General features: G+C 39.3%; 1 protein-coding gene across 2 annotated transcripts in view; it reads right to left on the reverse strand.

Annotated features, from left to right (window-relative positions):
- Positions 1-16901, reverse strand: part of Spmip11 (sperm microtubule inner protein 11) — a 23977-nt gene continuing 7076 nt past the window's right edge. The window contains exons 5-7 of one of the 2 annotated variants that reach the window (XM_027949899.2): positions 3477-3599; positions 818-962; positions 1-196 (exon numbers count right to left, since the gene is read on the reverse strand). In XM_027949899.2, coding sequence (XP_027805700.2) covers positions 148-196; positions 818-962; positions 3477-3599 — 317 coding nt within the window. In that variant the 3' untranslated portion in view covers positions 1-147. Of the gene's footprint in view, positions 197-817; positions 963-3476; positions 3753-16901 lie in introns of those variants that run through there. The other variant, XM_071609929.1, reaches the window with a different exon arrangement.

Here is a 16901-nt window from a genome sequence, read left to right on the forward strand (position 1 = left end):
TTCTAGTCCAATCTGTTTACTCTGCTTTCTTGATTCCCCTCTTCCCATTAGTCAAAGTCATCAGAACTGGGATACTTCTCCCTCTTTCCCACTCCTTGTACTTCTTTCACAATCCATCTTGTTTGTCCTTATACAATCATATCCTCCTCAATATAGACTGAAGTTTCTGTCGTTAAGAATGGAGTGATCCATAAACCTGGAAAGGAGAGAAATGGTCTGAGATTCAGCCATGCTAGGCTGGAGGCTTGGGGAAAATCCTTACAAATAGTCCCAAGACTACCTCAGAATGTGCAGGGGTAATGATGAAAAAGTAGGGGAGCAACAAAGGTAGTGGAAACATCCTCGGGCTCCCACAGGAATGGCACAGACATGTCTTGTGCTCCTCAGAAATCATATCTACAATGTGAAAACACAAACCTAGCTGGGCACTGTGGCTCATTCCTGTAATCCCAACGATTTGGGAGGCTGAGGTGGAGGATTACAAATTCAAGACCAGCCTCAGCAATTTAGGGAGACCCTTAACAACTTAGTGAGTTCCTGTCTCAAATTTTAGAAACAATAAAAAGGGCTGGGGATGCAGTTCAGTGGTAAAGTGCCCCTGTGTGCAATCCCCAGTACAAAACAAAAAAAAAGAAAGAAATCCTTAACTCCATTGAACCACCACTACTGCCCAGGTTCTGTGACCAGTCTTTCGTAATAAGACCCAAACCTCTCCTAATTCTCCAATGTTGAGCAGAGATAAAACAGCCTAATGATTTCAGTAAGAGGAGGGAATACTTCCCTTGGTTTTCCCACCCTGACCCCTCCCTAACCTAACCTGGTCATTGGGCTTTTAATGAGACAGTGGCGTGGGCTCCAGATCCATGGCATGGTTTTCTCCGGACGTACTCCTGGATCATGAGACCGCCAGAAGCTGAAGTTCTGAGCATCAGTCAGAGGGACTCTGAAGACCTGATTGGGGACTGAATGGATTGGGTGGTGGGGAGGGCAGGTTACTGAATTCCTTCAAGTTTACCACTTATTTTTCTCCCTCCCCAAAAGCCCAGCCAAGCAACTGGGCCTGACCAGGTGCTCAGAGGTCCTGGGAATGTGGTTACCACACCCTGCTTTACTTCCGGATTCCAGCATCTTACACCTTTCATGGTCAGATGAATTAGTCTTGGTTCTTCCTGTTGCTAGTAAGCCATCTCCAAGAAAGCTTCCGCAAGAGCTAAGATGGTGGAAGAACAAGTGGTCAACCCACTTGGGAATTGTATCAGATGGTGTCCACTGATTTCATTATTTTCTTTTTTTCTGGGCTTAATCATCCTTACTTCTTTCCCTCCTCTCTGAAATAATGCCTTCTTTTTCCTCACTCCAGGTAATTCTCTGAAACTTAACAATGATACCACCTCACTTTTAGATACAGATATCAAGTGCTATCATGTTCTAGAGGTATTAGGTATTTTTAAAAACTTACCTAGATACTTTTAAAAATATATATATTTTCACCAGGCATGGTGGTGCATGCTTGTAATCCCAGAGACTTGGGAGGCAGAGGCAGGAGGGTCACAAGTTCAAGGCTGGCTTCAGCAATTTAGTGAGGTCCTAAGCAATTTAGTGAGACCCCGTCTCAAAATAAAAAATAAAAGGGCTGGGAATGTGGCTTAGTTGTTAAAAAAAAAAAAAAAAAAAGGTATTCTCACTGTTCGGATAAATCTAATTCTACTTGTGTATAAAATTTGGGTATTTTTTTAAACTTAGATTTATGGCCTAATATTTTGGTTTGCTCTGTGGTTTTTATAATCATGATTTAAAAAAAAAATCTAATAATTCACTGAGTAAATATATTTACTTGTTTTCCTATTAATTAATAATAAGCTAAAAGTATTTTAGCTTTATAAATTAAACTTTAATTTTGAGATAGGTAGATTCAATAATAATACCTGGAGATCCCCTCAATGGTATTATGTTGCAAAACTATAGTACACTACTAGAACCAAGATGTTAATGTATTAATACAGAACTGTTCCATTGCTGTTGATCCTGGTGCTGCCATTTTGTAACATTATTAACCTGCTTCCTTGTTCATTTTGAGAGAGAGAGAAAGAGAATGCCTGCTTTACTGGTCTACCAGTCTTACAGAATTGATATGAAGATCACACCAGAGCTGAAATAATTTAGGAAGGTACTTTGTATATTATCACACAGTACCCCATGGTGAGTAGTAGGGCAAAGCACCAAGCTTTAAATTTAACTAAACTGAGCTTAAATTCCAGACAAGTTGTGTGATTTTGGACAAGTTAACTTCTTTCTTCTTCATTTCTATAAGTTTGTAAATTTATGAATGCTATATAAATGGCATACCAATTGTAACCTTTTGGGATTGCCTTTTTTGTTTTGTGGTGCTGGGGACTGAACCCAGGGCCTTGTGCATGTGAGGCAAGCACTCTACCAACTGAGCTATATCCCCAGTCCTGGATTGCCTTTATTTTTTGTTTGTTTGTTTGTTTTTAGTTGTAGATGGGCACAATATTTTCATTTTATTTATTTATGTGGTGCTGAGGATTGAACCCAGTGACCCATACATGTGAGATGAGCGCTCCATCACTGAGCCACAACCCCAGTCCTGGATTGCCTTTCTTTACAGAGCATAATTTTCTCAAGATTTCTACAATGTATCACATGCATCAAAAATTTGTCCTACATGCTTTTTCACAACAGTGCTAGAGTTTTATTCCCATTTTTATTTTTTAATTTAATTAATTTATTTGGGGGGGGGTTTACCGGGGATTGGAGTACTGGGGATTGAACTCGGGTACTTGACCACTGAGCCACATCCCCAGCCCTATTTTGTATTTTTATTTACAGACAGGGTCTCACTGAGTTGCTTAGCACCTCACTTTTGCTGAGGCTGACTTTGAACTCGCGATCCTCCTGCCTCAGCCTCCAGAGCTGCTGGGATTACAGGTGTGCGCCACCATACACATCTTTATTCCCATTTTTAGATGGTTCAGAGAAGTTAACTTGCCCTAAATCACACAATTTGTCTGGAGTTTAAGCTCAGTTTAGTTAAATTTAAAGCTTGGTGCTTTGCCCTACTACTCACCATGGGGTACTGTGTGATAATATACAAAGTACCTTCCTAAATTATTTCAGCTCTGGTGTGATCTTCATATCAATTCTGTAAGACTGGTAGACCAGTAAAGCAGGCATTCTCTTTATCTCTCTCTCAAAATGAACAAGGAAGCAGGTTAATAAAGTGTAAGTGACCCACAGAAAGTCAGATGTCTAAAATGAGGCAGAACTAGGATTTAAACCTGTATATTGTGCTTTCATGTCTGATTCAATTTATATTTCATCAGGCTCACCTACCATTCCAGTCTACTTTCTCCCACCTCTTCTCAGTCTCTCTCCCTGGCTCTTTCTCTCTTCCTGCCCTATAATCATGCCTCAATGATATAATCCTAGCATGGTACTCACTCCAAGGTACTTACATGTTTTTAGCAACACCTTCCGTACAGCTTCATTGTATCTCATGTGACTATTCTGGTGCAGGAAATAATTCCCATCTTCTGAGATAATGGGGGGAAGCCTAGTGGACACTGATTCCATCTGGTCTGAAACAAGAACAAATTCATTCAATGAGTACCTGGCAAATGTGGCTATTTGGTTCTGTGATTCCGTAGTCTCCATATCAACTAGGTACATGGCAGGGATCTCTCCTAACCACTCACACCAAATTCTCTTTTTTTTAATATTTATTTTTTTTCTTATAGGTGGACACATATCTTTATTTTATTTTATTTTTATGTGGTGCTGAGGATCAACCCAGGGCCTAATGCATGCTAGGTGAGCACTCTACCTCTGAGCCACAATCCCAGCCCCTCACACCAAATTCTCAAGATCTCAGGAGTCAAATCACCATGACTGTGACAGAGGGGAAGAGTGATCACAAGAATTCCCTCACTGCTGTCTTGCTTCTCTGAACTCGGAATATTGGATAAATATTTAGGGTCAGTACTGGGGAAGATGGATCCTTATCTGGATAGGTACTCCTTTCCTGGGATTGACATGTTTATAGAATTGCAAATGGCCTAAAATGGGAAGTTATGTTTGATCTAAGTCTTAGGCATAAGTAGGAGTCCCTGAGCCACAGTAGAACCAGAAAGAACATTTTAGGGAGCAGGATGGCAAATGCATTAGAAGCTTTATAGAGGCAGCAGAGAACTTTTGTTGGTTTAGTTCCTGGATTGCTGGGTGAAGTGGAAAGGGACAAGGGATGGGACTCGTAAGGTAGTGTAGTGATTACCTAACATTCGTTATGCTTGGGAAGCATCTCTTATGAAACAAAACCTGTATCTCACTTTAGAGGCTGAGAAAACCAGATCTTTCTCACTCAGGCTCTTTCACAGCAAGGACGTAGACAAAAACTTTTGGCTAGTCTAATTAAATACATCTGATCCAGATTTTGAATCAAACATGAGGTTGGAAGGGAGATGTGGCTAGATAAAGTTTATTATTATTTTTCCTAGTGATGGGCATTGGGAGAAGTGTCACTAAATCTTGTTTCTCAACAGCAGTATAGCAGTATCCAGGACTCTGTGTCCTTGGTGTCAGCAGTGCCCACTGAATGTAGGTAATGTCTCTGCCAAACCACGTCTGTGGCATGATTCTGAGCATTGTTATTGGTTATTCCACATCAAGCTTGGTTCTCCATTCCCCCTGCAGCTTTTATATGCTTCCCAGTGTTCTTTTTTTAAAATATTGTGTCCATCTACAATTAAAAAAATAAATATTAAAATAAATATATTGTGTCCATATACAATTAAAAAAATAAATATCTTTATTTGTCTTATTTTTATGTGGTGCTGAGGTTCGAACCTAGAGTCTTAGACATGCTAGGTGAGCACTCCACCCCTGAGCCACAACCCTAGCATCCCCCCAAGTGTTCTTTTATAATGCATTCATGGGCTGGGGTTGTCGCTAAGTGGTACAGCATTTGCTTTGCACATGTGAGTTACTGGGTTTGATCCTCAGTACCACATAAAAAATAGATGAATAAAGTTATAACGTCCATCTATAACTAAAATATTTTAAAAATAGAATACATTCATGTTCTACTTAAATAGGCTAGATTCAGCTTGCATTTCAGAATCTTGAACAAGAATGGATGGATTTGAGAAAATTTAGGATGCAGAAGAATATGACTTAGGGAGTGAGAAAAAGGGAAGTATTCAGGGTAGCTTCCTCCAAGATTTCTGTCTCCTGGCCATTACATCCATTCTGTCATCCAAGGGGAAAAAGGTGCTAGGCCCCTTGCTGTCTTTCCTCCAGCTAGTGTCTGATGTAGAGTAGAATCCAGCTCTACATCTGATGTTTTCAATGCCTTGTTCTGTTGATATCAAGTAGTGGCTTTGTCCCACCCTCTCAGATTTTTATATTTCTTGTTTTTTGATGCTTGTCAGGAACTAGATGTGGTCCAGTATTTGCCATTCTCTCTGAAAATGGTTGAGGATTGCTGACTCATCTCTGGTGAAGTGTAGGGATGCTACTTTTGTAGGGCTGTTCCTGATTTTCTCTTAGCTTGGCCCCACTCATTCATCATCTCTGATCCTTCTCTCTCCCTTTTTCCCTCAAATCAAAATCTCCTCTAACATTATGTATTTGAAATAATTATAATAGGGTGGGATACAGTTTGAACCTCCTCCCTGTATATCTGAGGACCTAAAAGAGGTGGCAGTATTAAAGCCTTGTTTAGAGTATAGAGTTTTGGAAGCTTAGACTGAACCAGAGGGGTGATTTGTATTTCATCACAGGTTATTGCAATGAGGGACCATTTCCTAGAAGCAGTGACATTTGAGTTTGTCATTTGAATTTAGGATCCCAGAAGTGTGACTTCTAGATTAAGGCTTGGGACACAGTGGTGATAATATCCAACACACATTAATTGCTATTGTCTAGGAGTTGGATTGCTGTACGCAGAGTAATACCACACTGAGTAGAAATTCATGCAAGGTTAGCTTGAGAGAAAATGTTAATGATATTGTACATAAAAATGACTCTTCTCTAGGAAGTCATATCAAATATTGGACATTAATCCCTTGAAGTTGGCTGGAACATTAAGATGTACTGAAATCAGCTGAAGTGTGTTTGGAGGGCTATCTTGCACTTACTGTCTTCCCTGATGCAAGGAAATTACCAATGTTTTGGGATGAAGTGAAGAGGAGCCCAGGAAAGCATATATCCAGGGAACGAGACCAATCCCCAGAGCATGTTTTCCATATGGGGGCAGTTCTTTTGCCTCCACATTCAAAAATACCTTTCTCACAGTGGTGTACTTGTTCAGAATTCTGAACACAGGGGAAGTAGATGGGCCATGAGACAGCAATGGAACTTAGTGCTGGTTGCAGACTGCTGATTAAAGTGGATTGCATGGATTTTCTAGAGATAATAACAATAAAAGTAGCCAATACTTGATAAACGTGTTTAACACAACTCTGTAAGGTAAGACCTACTGTTATTTTATAGAGGGGAGACAGAGGCACAGAGAATTTTAGAAATTTTCCCAAGGTTATAAAACTAGCTTGTGGTAGAGACACAAGTTAACCCAAGAAGCTTGGCTCTGGAGCCCACGCTCTTACTCCTAGACTGCACTGCCCCTTGAAGTAACCTCATCAGGACTTTCAGGAAGGACCAAGGAGGACTTAAGATTAATAGAAGCAGCCCTGTGATGAGCTCCTTTCACACAGCTCATTAGAGACCCTGTGAAGGGTGTCTGTTCACCTGGAGTAGCCTTGAGTTGAGTAGGAGATATGATAAAATTGCCTTGATATGGAGGCAGAACCCTGCCTCTCTGAATTCTACCAAATGTGGAACTTCATTTCCTATGGCCAGTCTCAGGATAGCAGAGTACTGAATCTTGGTGAATCACTCTACCAGTGCATTGGACCAGTCCTAGTAGGGAAGACTGGTGGGGAAAGGCTGAGCTCCTGTGGAAAAAGTGTCCTGTCTGCTGCTTACAGACATGGTTGCCTGCTTGGAGCCCACTCCCTAGGCTTCAGCAAAGTGTGTCTATGACTAGCAAGAGTGCCTCCTTCTAGTTTCATGTGGATAGGGTATGGTGGTCTGTAGCAGTTACGAGACAATGTGGGTTATTTCCAAGATACATTTCTATAACTTTGATAGCAGAGGGGCTCAGGCTGTGACCAGTTCATTCTTGGGTGAATATTGTGCTATTCATGCTCCTGTTTGAAAAGCCAGACCTACAGTGCCCTCTGCTGGAATATAAGAGTAGCACTTCCAGTCATCTCTTGACCTGTAGGTCACCAAGCAAGGAGCTCAGAGAGGCCAGGAGGCCTAGGAGATTGAGCAGAAGACATTCCAACCAGGATTGGGAAAGCAACTGTTGCATCCTATGACAGGATTCAGAAAATAAGAACATAAGAGAGTTAGTTGTATTCAGCTTTTTACCAGTCTTGAGATTAACCTTTCATTGAAGAAATTAATTTGAAACTAGAAGTGAGAGCAACTCTGAAGACATGTTAGTAAATTCCTCTGGGAAGGGGAATAAGGACAAGCAATGGAGGAAACTGAATTGAGGCCCTTTGGATGTGCAGAACTTGGAGGTCTGTGTGTCTGTGGTTAGAAGCCAGTCACTAGAGTCTATCAGGGAGAGGTAATTTGTTTCAAGAAAGAACAAGCATAATTTCTCTCTACCACCCACCCCCATCCATTGGCCTCTGAGAACTCCATTCAGTGGGCAATGTCCTGACTTCCTGTACTTGTGAGATCCAACTTGACCTAGGGTCTTCAGATAATAAGGCAAGGAAGTCATCCCAGCAAAGGGCCAGATTAGAGGCAGTTTATTTGAAAATTGGTCTTGACCAAGACACTTTTGGACCAAGAGGAGTGTGTAGGTATGAAGCTAAGAGTGATAGGAGAACAGGGCTCAAAGCAGGAGGTGAAACAGATTTAGCAAAGGAAGGGGCATAAATATAAAGGCTTGCTCACCCAGGCAAACTTACATACTCAAGAGACCAGGGCATAAGATTCTGAATGAATTCTGGAAGCTAAGCTGAGCCTGTAGAACAACTCTGATTATGATTAGGAAGGGTGAGTCTGGGAGGGATAGGAATGGTTGGTGGAAGAGAGTTCTAGTCATTGGTCAGAAGTGCTCTTCTGTGGGTAGTTGTAGTTGATCAGGCTCTTTCAGGGACTATATGAAATATCCTTTGAAACTAGCAATTTTTACTCCTCAATAAATAAATACATTAAACAAAGGTCCATCAACAACTAAAAAAAGTATTTAAAAAACCCTAAAACACAGTTTAGTAACAGTTAACAGTGTTTCCTGTTTTCCAGCTGGGAACAGGGTGCACACAGGTAATTCCGGCAACTCGGGAGGCTGAGGCAGGATTGCAAGTTTGAGGCCAGCCTCAGCAACTTAGTGAGGCTGTGAGCAACTCAGTGAGGCCTTGCCTCAAAATAAAAAAAATAAAAATGACTGGGGATGTAGCTCAGTGGTAAAGAGCCTCTGGGTTCAATCTCCAGTACTAAAATAATGACGACAACAACAACAACAAAGAAAAAACAGGTGGGGAGGGGGGAGGGTGGAGGATGGGAAAGGCAGCGGAGCACAACAGACACTAGTATGGCAATATGTAAATCAATGGATGTGTAACTGATGTGATTCTGCAATCTGTGTATGGGGTGAAGGTGGGAGTTCATAACCCACTTGAATCAAAGTGTGGAATATGATATGTCAAGAAATTTGTAATGTTTTGAACAACCCACAATAAAAAATTAAAAAAAAAAGAAATAAAAATAAAAATAATTAGAGTATAAAGAAAAAAAAAAAAGAAAAAACAACCCAAAATCTGTTTTCCAGGCATCCAGTCTTGGCAGTAGACAAAGATAATCAAGTCATAGGAAAGGAACATATTCCATATATAAATAGTTAACTTTCATATGATTTATGACTTTTCCTCCAATCATCTGTTATACACCTTTATGTGCTAGGTATTAGGTATATTGCATACATTATTTAATTTCCATAATACAAGGTAAACATTATGACCTCTACTTACAAGTAAGGAAAGGCACTGGGAATTTGCTTAGCTCCCTCAAACTGAATAATTTTGGGTACCTGATAAAACTGTGTTTCTGAAGTTGAGGAAAGACTAAAACATGCTCTTCATACAATATTTTCCTCTTTGGTTTTTCAATTTTGGCTATCAGGAAGAAAAGAAAGAAATGAGGTGGGACTAGCAGGATTTTTATTACATATGTTGACTCACCTCTGTGATTTTGCATTATGACTATAATAAGGGAAGCCTGAGTGGGCCCTTTTGAGTTGAATGTTAATACACTTACACCTACTAGAAGAAAGAACAACCTATCTTTTAAAGAAAAATTGTGAATGACCTAAAAGTATATCATGATAGTTAGTGTTAGGAATGCAAAGAGTGAATAATAATAGGTTTTTTAATAGTTACAGTAAAAGGCCTAGCTGAGGAGCCAGGTAAGAATGTGGCTGATTTGAGCATAGAGAACGATGGAAATGCTAGAGCAGGTAGACAAGAGTCAAGTTGCTTGAAAGAATGCACAGTAATCCCCCTTATCGGAGGGACACATGTTCCAAGACTCCCAGTGGGTTCCTGAAACCATGGATATTACCCAAACCTGGATATCTTATGTTTTTTCCTGTACAGACGTACCTATTATAAAGTTTTCATTTATAAATTAGGCACGGATGGTCAGGCGTGGTAGTGCACAACTGTAATCTCAGCTTGGGAGGCGAGTTTAAAGCCAACCTCAGCAATTTAGCAAAGCGCTAAGCAACTCAGTGAGACCATATCTCTAATAAAATTCAAAATAGGGCTGAGGATGTGGCTTGGTAGTTGAGAGTGCCCCAGAGTTCAACCCCCAATACCCCCTCCAAAAGGCACAGTTATAGATTAACAATAATTAAGTAAAATTAAGTACGCTAATAAAATTTATGTGGATGTGTTCTGTCTCTCAAAATCTTATTACAGTACTTACCCTTCTATGATGATGTGAGAAAATATAGTGCCTATACCATGAGATGAAGTTAGGTGAATGATGTAGGCATTGGGATGAAATCTTGGGCTACTACATTAAGAGTTACTTGAACACCAGCACTGTGATAGTGGTTTTGAAAACCAAGATGACCAATGAGTGACTAATGGGTGAGTAGCATATACAGCATAGATACACTGGACAAAGGGACAATTTATGTACCATGCAGGACAATGCAAGATTTTATCATTATACTCAAAATCACAATTGGGGTTGGGGATATAGCTCAGTTGGTAGTGATTGCCTTACATGCCCAAGGCCCTGGGTTCAACCCCCAGCACCACACACACACACACACACACACACACACACAAGTGCATAATTTAAAACATAAGAATGTTTGTTTCTGGAATTTTTCATTTAATATTTTTGGACTGTGATTGATGACAGGTATCTGAAACAGCAGAAAGTCAAACTGTGGATAAAGGGGGAAATTAAGAAGATGAGTTTGGCTAGAAAATAACTGAAGATTAAGGAATCATTCTGGAGACAAGGGTGGCTTAAAAATGGTTTGGCTTGTGGAAACTAAGGGTAAGTAGTCAAGGCACTATGGGTTCCCTGAATTAATGCATATAGAAATTGAAATGAGAAAAAGTGGGGTAAACAAAATGGATATAGGCTTGTTAGAAATAAAAAAGAATGCTATATTTTATTTATAATCTCCCTGCTCCCCTTGTGAATTTCCCAAACTAGTTCTGAGGTACTAGAAAGGTATGATGCACGTCCCCTACTACAGGTTCACCGGCTTAAACCCCTCTCAGCTGACCATTTATTTCAAGCAACTTTAGCAGCACCAGGATTCAGAACCATCTGAGTTCTGTTGTACATTTCTGTTGTTACGTTAAATAAGATGAGAAATAAAATTTTATATGTTAGCAATACATTTAAGTTACGGGTGACTGGATACTGGCAGTTTTAATGGAGTGATGGGGGCAAGAACCTGGCTGGAATGAGCTCAAGAGAGAATGGCAGAACAAAGTACAGCAAGAACAGACAACTCCTTTGGAGAATTTGCTCTGTGGAGATGGGAGTCAGGGAAGCAGGAAAGATGGTGCTTGAAGAGGATAATAAGGCAAGGAAGTCATCCCAGCAAAGGGCCAGATTAGAGGCAGTTTATTTGAAAATTGGTCTTGATCAAGACACTTTTGGACCAAGAGGAGTGTGTAGGTATAAAGCTAAGAGTGATAGGAGAACAGGGCTCAAAGCATGTATGTGTACAGACAGAAATGATCAGAGGTGGTAAAATTAATGTGAGAGTGAGTAGGTGTCCTTGAGTAGTCAAAAAGAGATGGAGGGGCTGGGGCTGTACCTCAGTGGTAGAGGGCTTGGCCCTCACATATGAGGCACTGGGTGTAATCCTCAGCACCAAGTAAAAATAAATACATACATAAATATATAGTGTCCATCTACAACTAAATAAAAAATATATTAAAAAAAAAGAGATGGAATCTGGTGCACAAGTGAAGGGTTTATCTTAATAGGTGTGTGGACCATTCATTATAATAAAAAAGATACAGGCACATATGTGGGTAGACAGACAGATGTGGTTTGTGAGAGCTTTTAGAAATTATCTTTCAATAGCTTTTATTTTCCCCTGTGAAATAGAAAGTAAGTCATGGACTGGGGATGTGACTCAGTGGTAAAGTGTTTGTCTAGCATGTGTGAAGCCATAGGTTCAATCCCCAGCACAGAAAATAAAAAAGGAAATGTAGTGTGATTTCTGGGCAGCCATGAAGGCCTATTCGACTTTATGATCATAATCAGATCAAAACTGGAAAGATAATCAGCACAGGTGTTTTTCTCTAGGCTGTTAGTATAAAATTATCATTCCAGTTTTGTTATAATTGGGGATAGGAGTGGGGAGAGGAAGGTGGTGAAAGGAATGGGTGCAACAGATTGAAGGGACTGTATGGTCAAGGGAGGTCCCCCTGATTCACAGGGGAAGTCTAGATTTGTGCCTTACTTAGGAGTTTCTTATATATTCTGAATATTATTGAATACATGAATTATACATGTGAATATGTAGGATATGTGTTTGGTACTACATTGAATAAAAGTTGGGAAAGTGGGCATCCTCATTCCCCAATTCAATATGATGTTGAATAATTATATATGGCTTTTGTTATGTTGAAGCACATTCTTTCCATATATAATTTGTTCAGTGTTTTTATTATGAAGTGATGTTGAATTTGATCAAATGACTATGGGAGACCAACCTCGCACATGACTGAGTTAACTACCCTGCTGGGCAATGTGACGTCAGGCACCCATGCTGCTAGACTGCCCTGCTCTTCTAGGGTTTGAGTGACTGTGTCTTCTCCCGTGTCTTCCTATAGCCCCATGGGTGGAGCTATGCTCACCTGTTCCTTTGTAATATAACCCCTTGCCCTGTTTAGGATAGAATCTTCCAAGGATGTGCCTTGTGTGTGTCTCCTTCTCTTACTGTGCTTTTGGGTGTGGCCTACCCAGATGTCAGTCAACCTGCTGACAGTGGACATCATGAAGATAGACTCAGCTCCCTGAAATCTGGCCCCTTGCCTCCTTTGAATAGCTTCTCCTCAATAAAAGGAGTCAGCGCGTATCTCGATCTCTCTCTTCCTGTGGACCCTTAAGGTCAGAGGAGCGGTCATAGCGATCCCAAAGAAAAAGGTATTTGTGTCTCTTGTGAGGTTATTTTACGCAGCCCAGTTAGCCCTGTTTACCTGGAGTGACCCCTGAGCCTTTTAGTCTCGAACAGAAACCCCGGCAAATGACTTTTCTATATCATTTGAGATAATCATATGGTGTTTGTCTTTTACTCTGTTGATGTAAATATGTTAAATTTGTTGATTGATATATGTTGAAACATCCTTGTACCTCCAGGATGTGATAATGGTATATAATCTTCTTGATTTGCTTTGCTAGTGTTCTGTTGAGAATTTTTGCATCTGTGTTCATCAGACACATTGGTCATCCTTTTTTTCTTTCTTTGGTACCAGGGATTGAACTCAGGGGCACTGGCCTACTGAGCTACATCCCTGGCCCTATTTTGTATTTTATTTAGAGACAGGGTCTCACTGAGTTACTTAGCACCTCACTTTTTGCTGAGGCTAGCTTTGAACTTGCGATCCTCCTGTCCTAGCCTCCCGAGCCACTTGGATTACAGGCATGCACCATCATACCCAGCCATTATCCTTTCTTTTTAAGAGATTGGGTCTTGCTATGTTGCCCCCAAACTCCAGGGCCCCTTTTGCCTTAGTTTCCTGAGCCAGCCACCAGGCCCAGCTTTGGTCATGCTTTTATTCTTTTTTTTTGGTGGTATTAAGGATTGAACCCAGGGTCACTTTACCATTGAGCTACATCCCCAGCCCTTTTGATTTTTTATTTTGAGATAACATGTCTCTAAGTTCCCCATGCTGGTCTGGAACTTGTAATCCTCTTTCCTCAACCTCCTCAGTACCTCGGAGGCACTTTAATTCTTAATTTACAAAGTGTTTTTTAAAAAATAATCAATTGTCTTTTCATTTCATGGGCGTGTGTGTGTGTGTATTTAATTTGACATGTAGGTGTAATGTATTATATATTAATATATTATCTAATATTAAATTATCACCGTATTCCTGAAATAAGCCTGACTTGATTTTAAGTGTTATTTTTAATATATTCTTGAGTTTTATCTGCTAGTGTGATTTGTTAATTTATATTTACTTTGGTCTATGGCTTATTTTGTACTATATTCTTATTATATTTATTATTTTATCAGTTTTGTTTTGATATGGTAAAATTAATAAATTATTCACACTGTTTTCTGTGCCTTTTAAAATGGAATTATCTGTTTTTTAAAAATTTTTCCATCAAAATTACCTGGGTCCAGAGTCTTTTTTTATGTTTTTTTTTTTTTTTTTTTTAACAAGTTTAATTTTCTTTCATTATTATTATTATTATTATTATTATTTTGGTCTTGGGGATTGAACTCAGGGGCACTCGACCACTGAGCCACATCTTCAGCCCAATTTTGTATTTTATTTAGAGATAGGATCTCACTGAGTTGCTCAGAGCCTTGTTAAATTGCTAAGGCTGGCTTTGAACTTGCAATCCTCCTGCCTCTGCCTCCTGAGCCGCTGGGATTACAGGTGTGTGCCGCACGCCTGGCTCATTAAACCTGGCTTAAAGGTTTAAACTTCTTTATTTTAAATCTTTCTTATAATACAAACATATAAATTTTAAACTTTATTTTATTTTTTAAAATTTTTATTTATTTATCTTTTAGTCATACATGACTAAACTTTATTTTATTAATTTATTTTTATGTGGTGCTAAGGATCGTACCCAGTGCCTCACACATGCTAGGCAAGCGCTCCACCACTGAGCCACAAACCCAACCCTAAATTTTTTTTTTTTTTTTTTGATACTGAGGATGGAATCCAGGGGTTCTCTACCACTGAGCCACATCCCCAGCCCTTTTTATTTTTATTTTGAGACACCAAAGCTGGCCTGCAACTGATCTCCTGTCTTAGCCTCCTGAGTTTCTGGGATTACAGGTTTGAACCACTGCACCTGGCAAGTATTTTGTTTTGAGGAAATCCAATTTATCTATTTTTCCTTCTATCACTTGTGTTTTTAGTGTCATATCTAAAAAACCATTGCCTAAAGTTTCAAAATTTACTTCTATATTTTATTCTAAGAGTTTTAAAGTTTCAGTTTTACATTTATATCTAATATCCATTTTGAGTTAATTTTAGTACATAGTGTGATATGGAGGTATAATTTCACTCTTTTGCATGGTAATATTCAGTTTTTTCAGAACCATTTGTTGAAAAGGCTATTCATCACTGAAGTGTTGGCATGCTCATTGAAAGTCAATTGACCATAAAGTGTAGGGTTTACTTCCGGATTCTAAACTCTATTCTATTGATCTATGTTAATCCTTATGACAGTTCCCTACTGTCTTGATTACTTTAGCTTTGTAGAATATTTTAAATTAAGAAGTGTCTTTGCTCAAGATTGCCTTGTCTATTCTGGGTCCATCTGAATTTTGGGACAGCTTGTCAATATATTTGGGTGATATTTTACCACAAGGAATTCTGAACTGTCTGGAAAGGGATTTGACATTTTTTCCTCTCCTGTCCCTCATATTGGATTTGGTAGCCTCCAACCTGGTTAAGGGCAAGGTCATTTAAGTTGTCTCCTAGTTTTTTTTTTTTTTTTTTCGGTACTGGGGATTCAATGCAGGAACACTTTACCTCTGAGCTACATCCACAGCCCTTTATTTTTTATTTTGAGACAGGGTTTTGCTAAGTTACCTAAGGCCTATTTAAGTTGCTAAGGCTGGCCTTGAACTTCAATCTTTCTGCCTCAGCCTTTAGAGTCACTGGGGTTGCAGGCATGCGCCACCACACTTGGCAAGAAATCCTAGTTTCTTGAAGTATTTCAGAACATTAAATATGAACAGCTCAAAATTATATGCAGTAGAAATTCTCCTAAGAATGCGTCATTTATTAGGATTGCCAGATTAATTTATGGTCTCCATTTCCTCTGAAAACATTTTAAAGATACCTGTAATACTCCCTTTGTAGCTGAGAGCTATATCTAGAATACCTGCATTCTTCTGCTCCCACAGTTGAACTTCAAGCTTATCAAGAGTCTGTTGTGACCCCCTTCCAAAAAACCCCAATTTACTCAGGTTAACTTTGTTGATTGTCATTTTAAATTTAGTGAAATATTATTTAAACTAATAAAAAGTGTAAAAAAAAAGAGCAGGTGTTTCTACAAAAACCAAATTGAATGTTCTAGAAAAGTTCAATGAAGGGGCTGGGGTTGTGGCTCAGTGGTAGAGCGCTCGCCTAGCATGTGCGAGACCCTAGGTTCGATCCTCAGCACCACATAAAAATAAAGTAAAGGTATTGTGTCCAACTACAACTAAAACATAAATATATTAAAAAATTTCAATTAAGGTAGGTCACTTAAAACATTGCTGTAGCCAGGAACGGTGACAATGCTTGGGAGGCTGAGACAGGAGGATTCGAATTTCGAGGCCAGCCTTGGCAACATAGTGAGACTCTGTCTCAAAATAAAAAATAAAAAGAAGTGGTAGAGTGCCATTGGGTTCTATCCTCCCAACCCCTCCCACACAGCCCAAAACACACAAACACAACATAACCAAACCAAACAAAACAAAAACCACATTCCTGTAAATTTTGAGTTGAAGTCTACTACAGGGGCTGGGGATGTGGCTGAAGCGGTAGCGTGCTCGCCTGACATGCGTGTGGCCCAGGTTTGATCCTCAGCACCACATACAAACAAAGATGTTGTGTCCGCCGAAAACTAAAATAAATAAATAAATAATATTAAAATTCTCTCTCTCTTTAAAAAAAAAAAAAAGTCTACTACAATTAGAAAAATCACCATTTTACCACTATCATAGAAATAATTAATTCACACAGAACCATTAATGGATACTAAAACTAGTGGGTGAAAGTATGATGAATAATAGGATATTTACATTTTTTCAAAGTATCAGAAATTATTAATTACAAAAGTAAAATGGTAACTCAACAGTGGAGAAAACTGGCAAATCACTTTAAGTGGTCAAAGTTAACATCATCAGTAATGGGCTAAAAATAACACAATAAGCCCTTATATGGTGTACTGAGCACACAATGTCACTTATTCCTGCAAAAATGCTTAAACCAGATCTAATCATGCGAAACATCAGACAAACCAAAATTAAGGAATATTCCACAAAATGTCTCGTCTGTGCTATTACAAAAATGTCAGTGTCATGAAACAACGAGAAACTGTTCCAGATTAAAGGAGACTGAAGAGACAAGCTCACTAAATTC

This window comes from Marmota flaviventris, chromosome 3 (genome assembly GCF_047511675.1).
Source record: "Marmota flaviventris isolate mMarFla1 chromosome 3, mMarFla1.hap1, whole genome shotgun sequence".
Classification (NCBI taxonomy): Eukaryota; Metazoa; Chordata; class Mammalia; order Rodentia; family Sciuridae; genus Marmota; species Marmota flaviventris.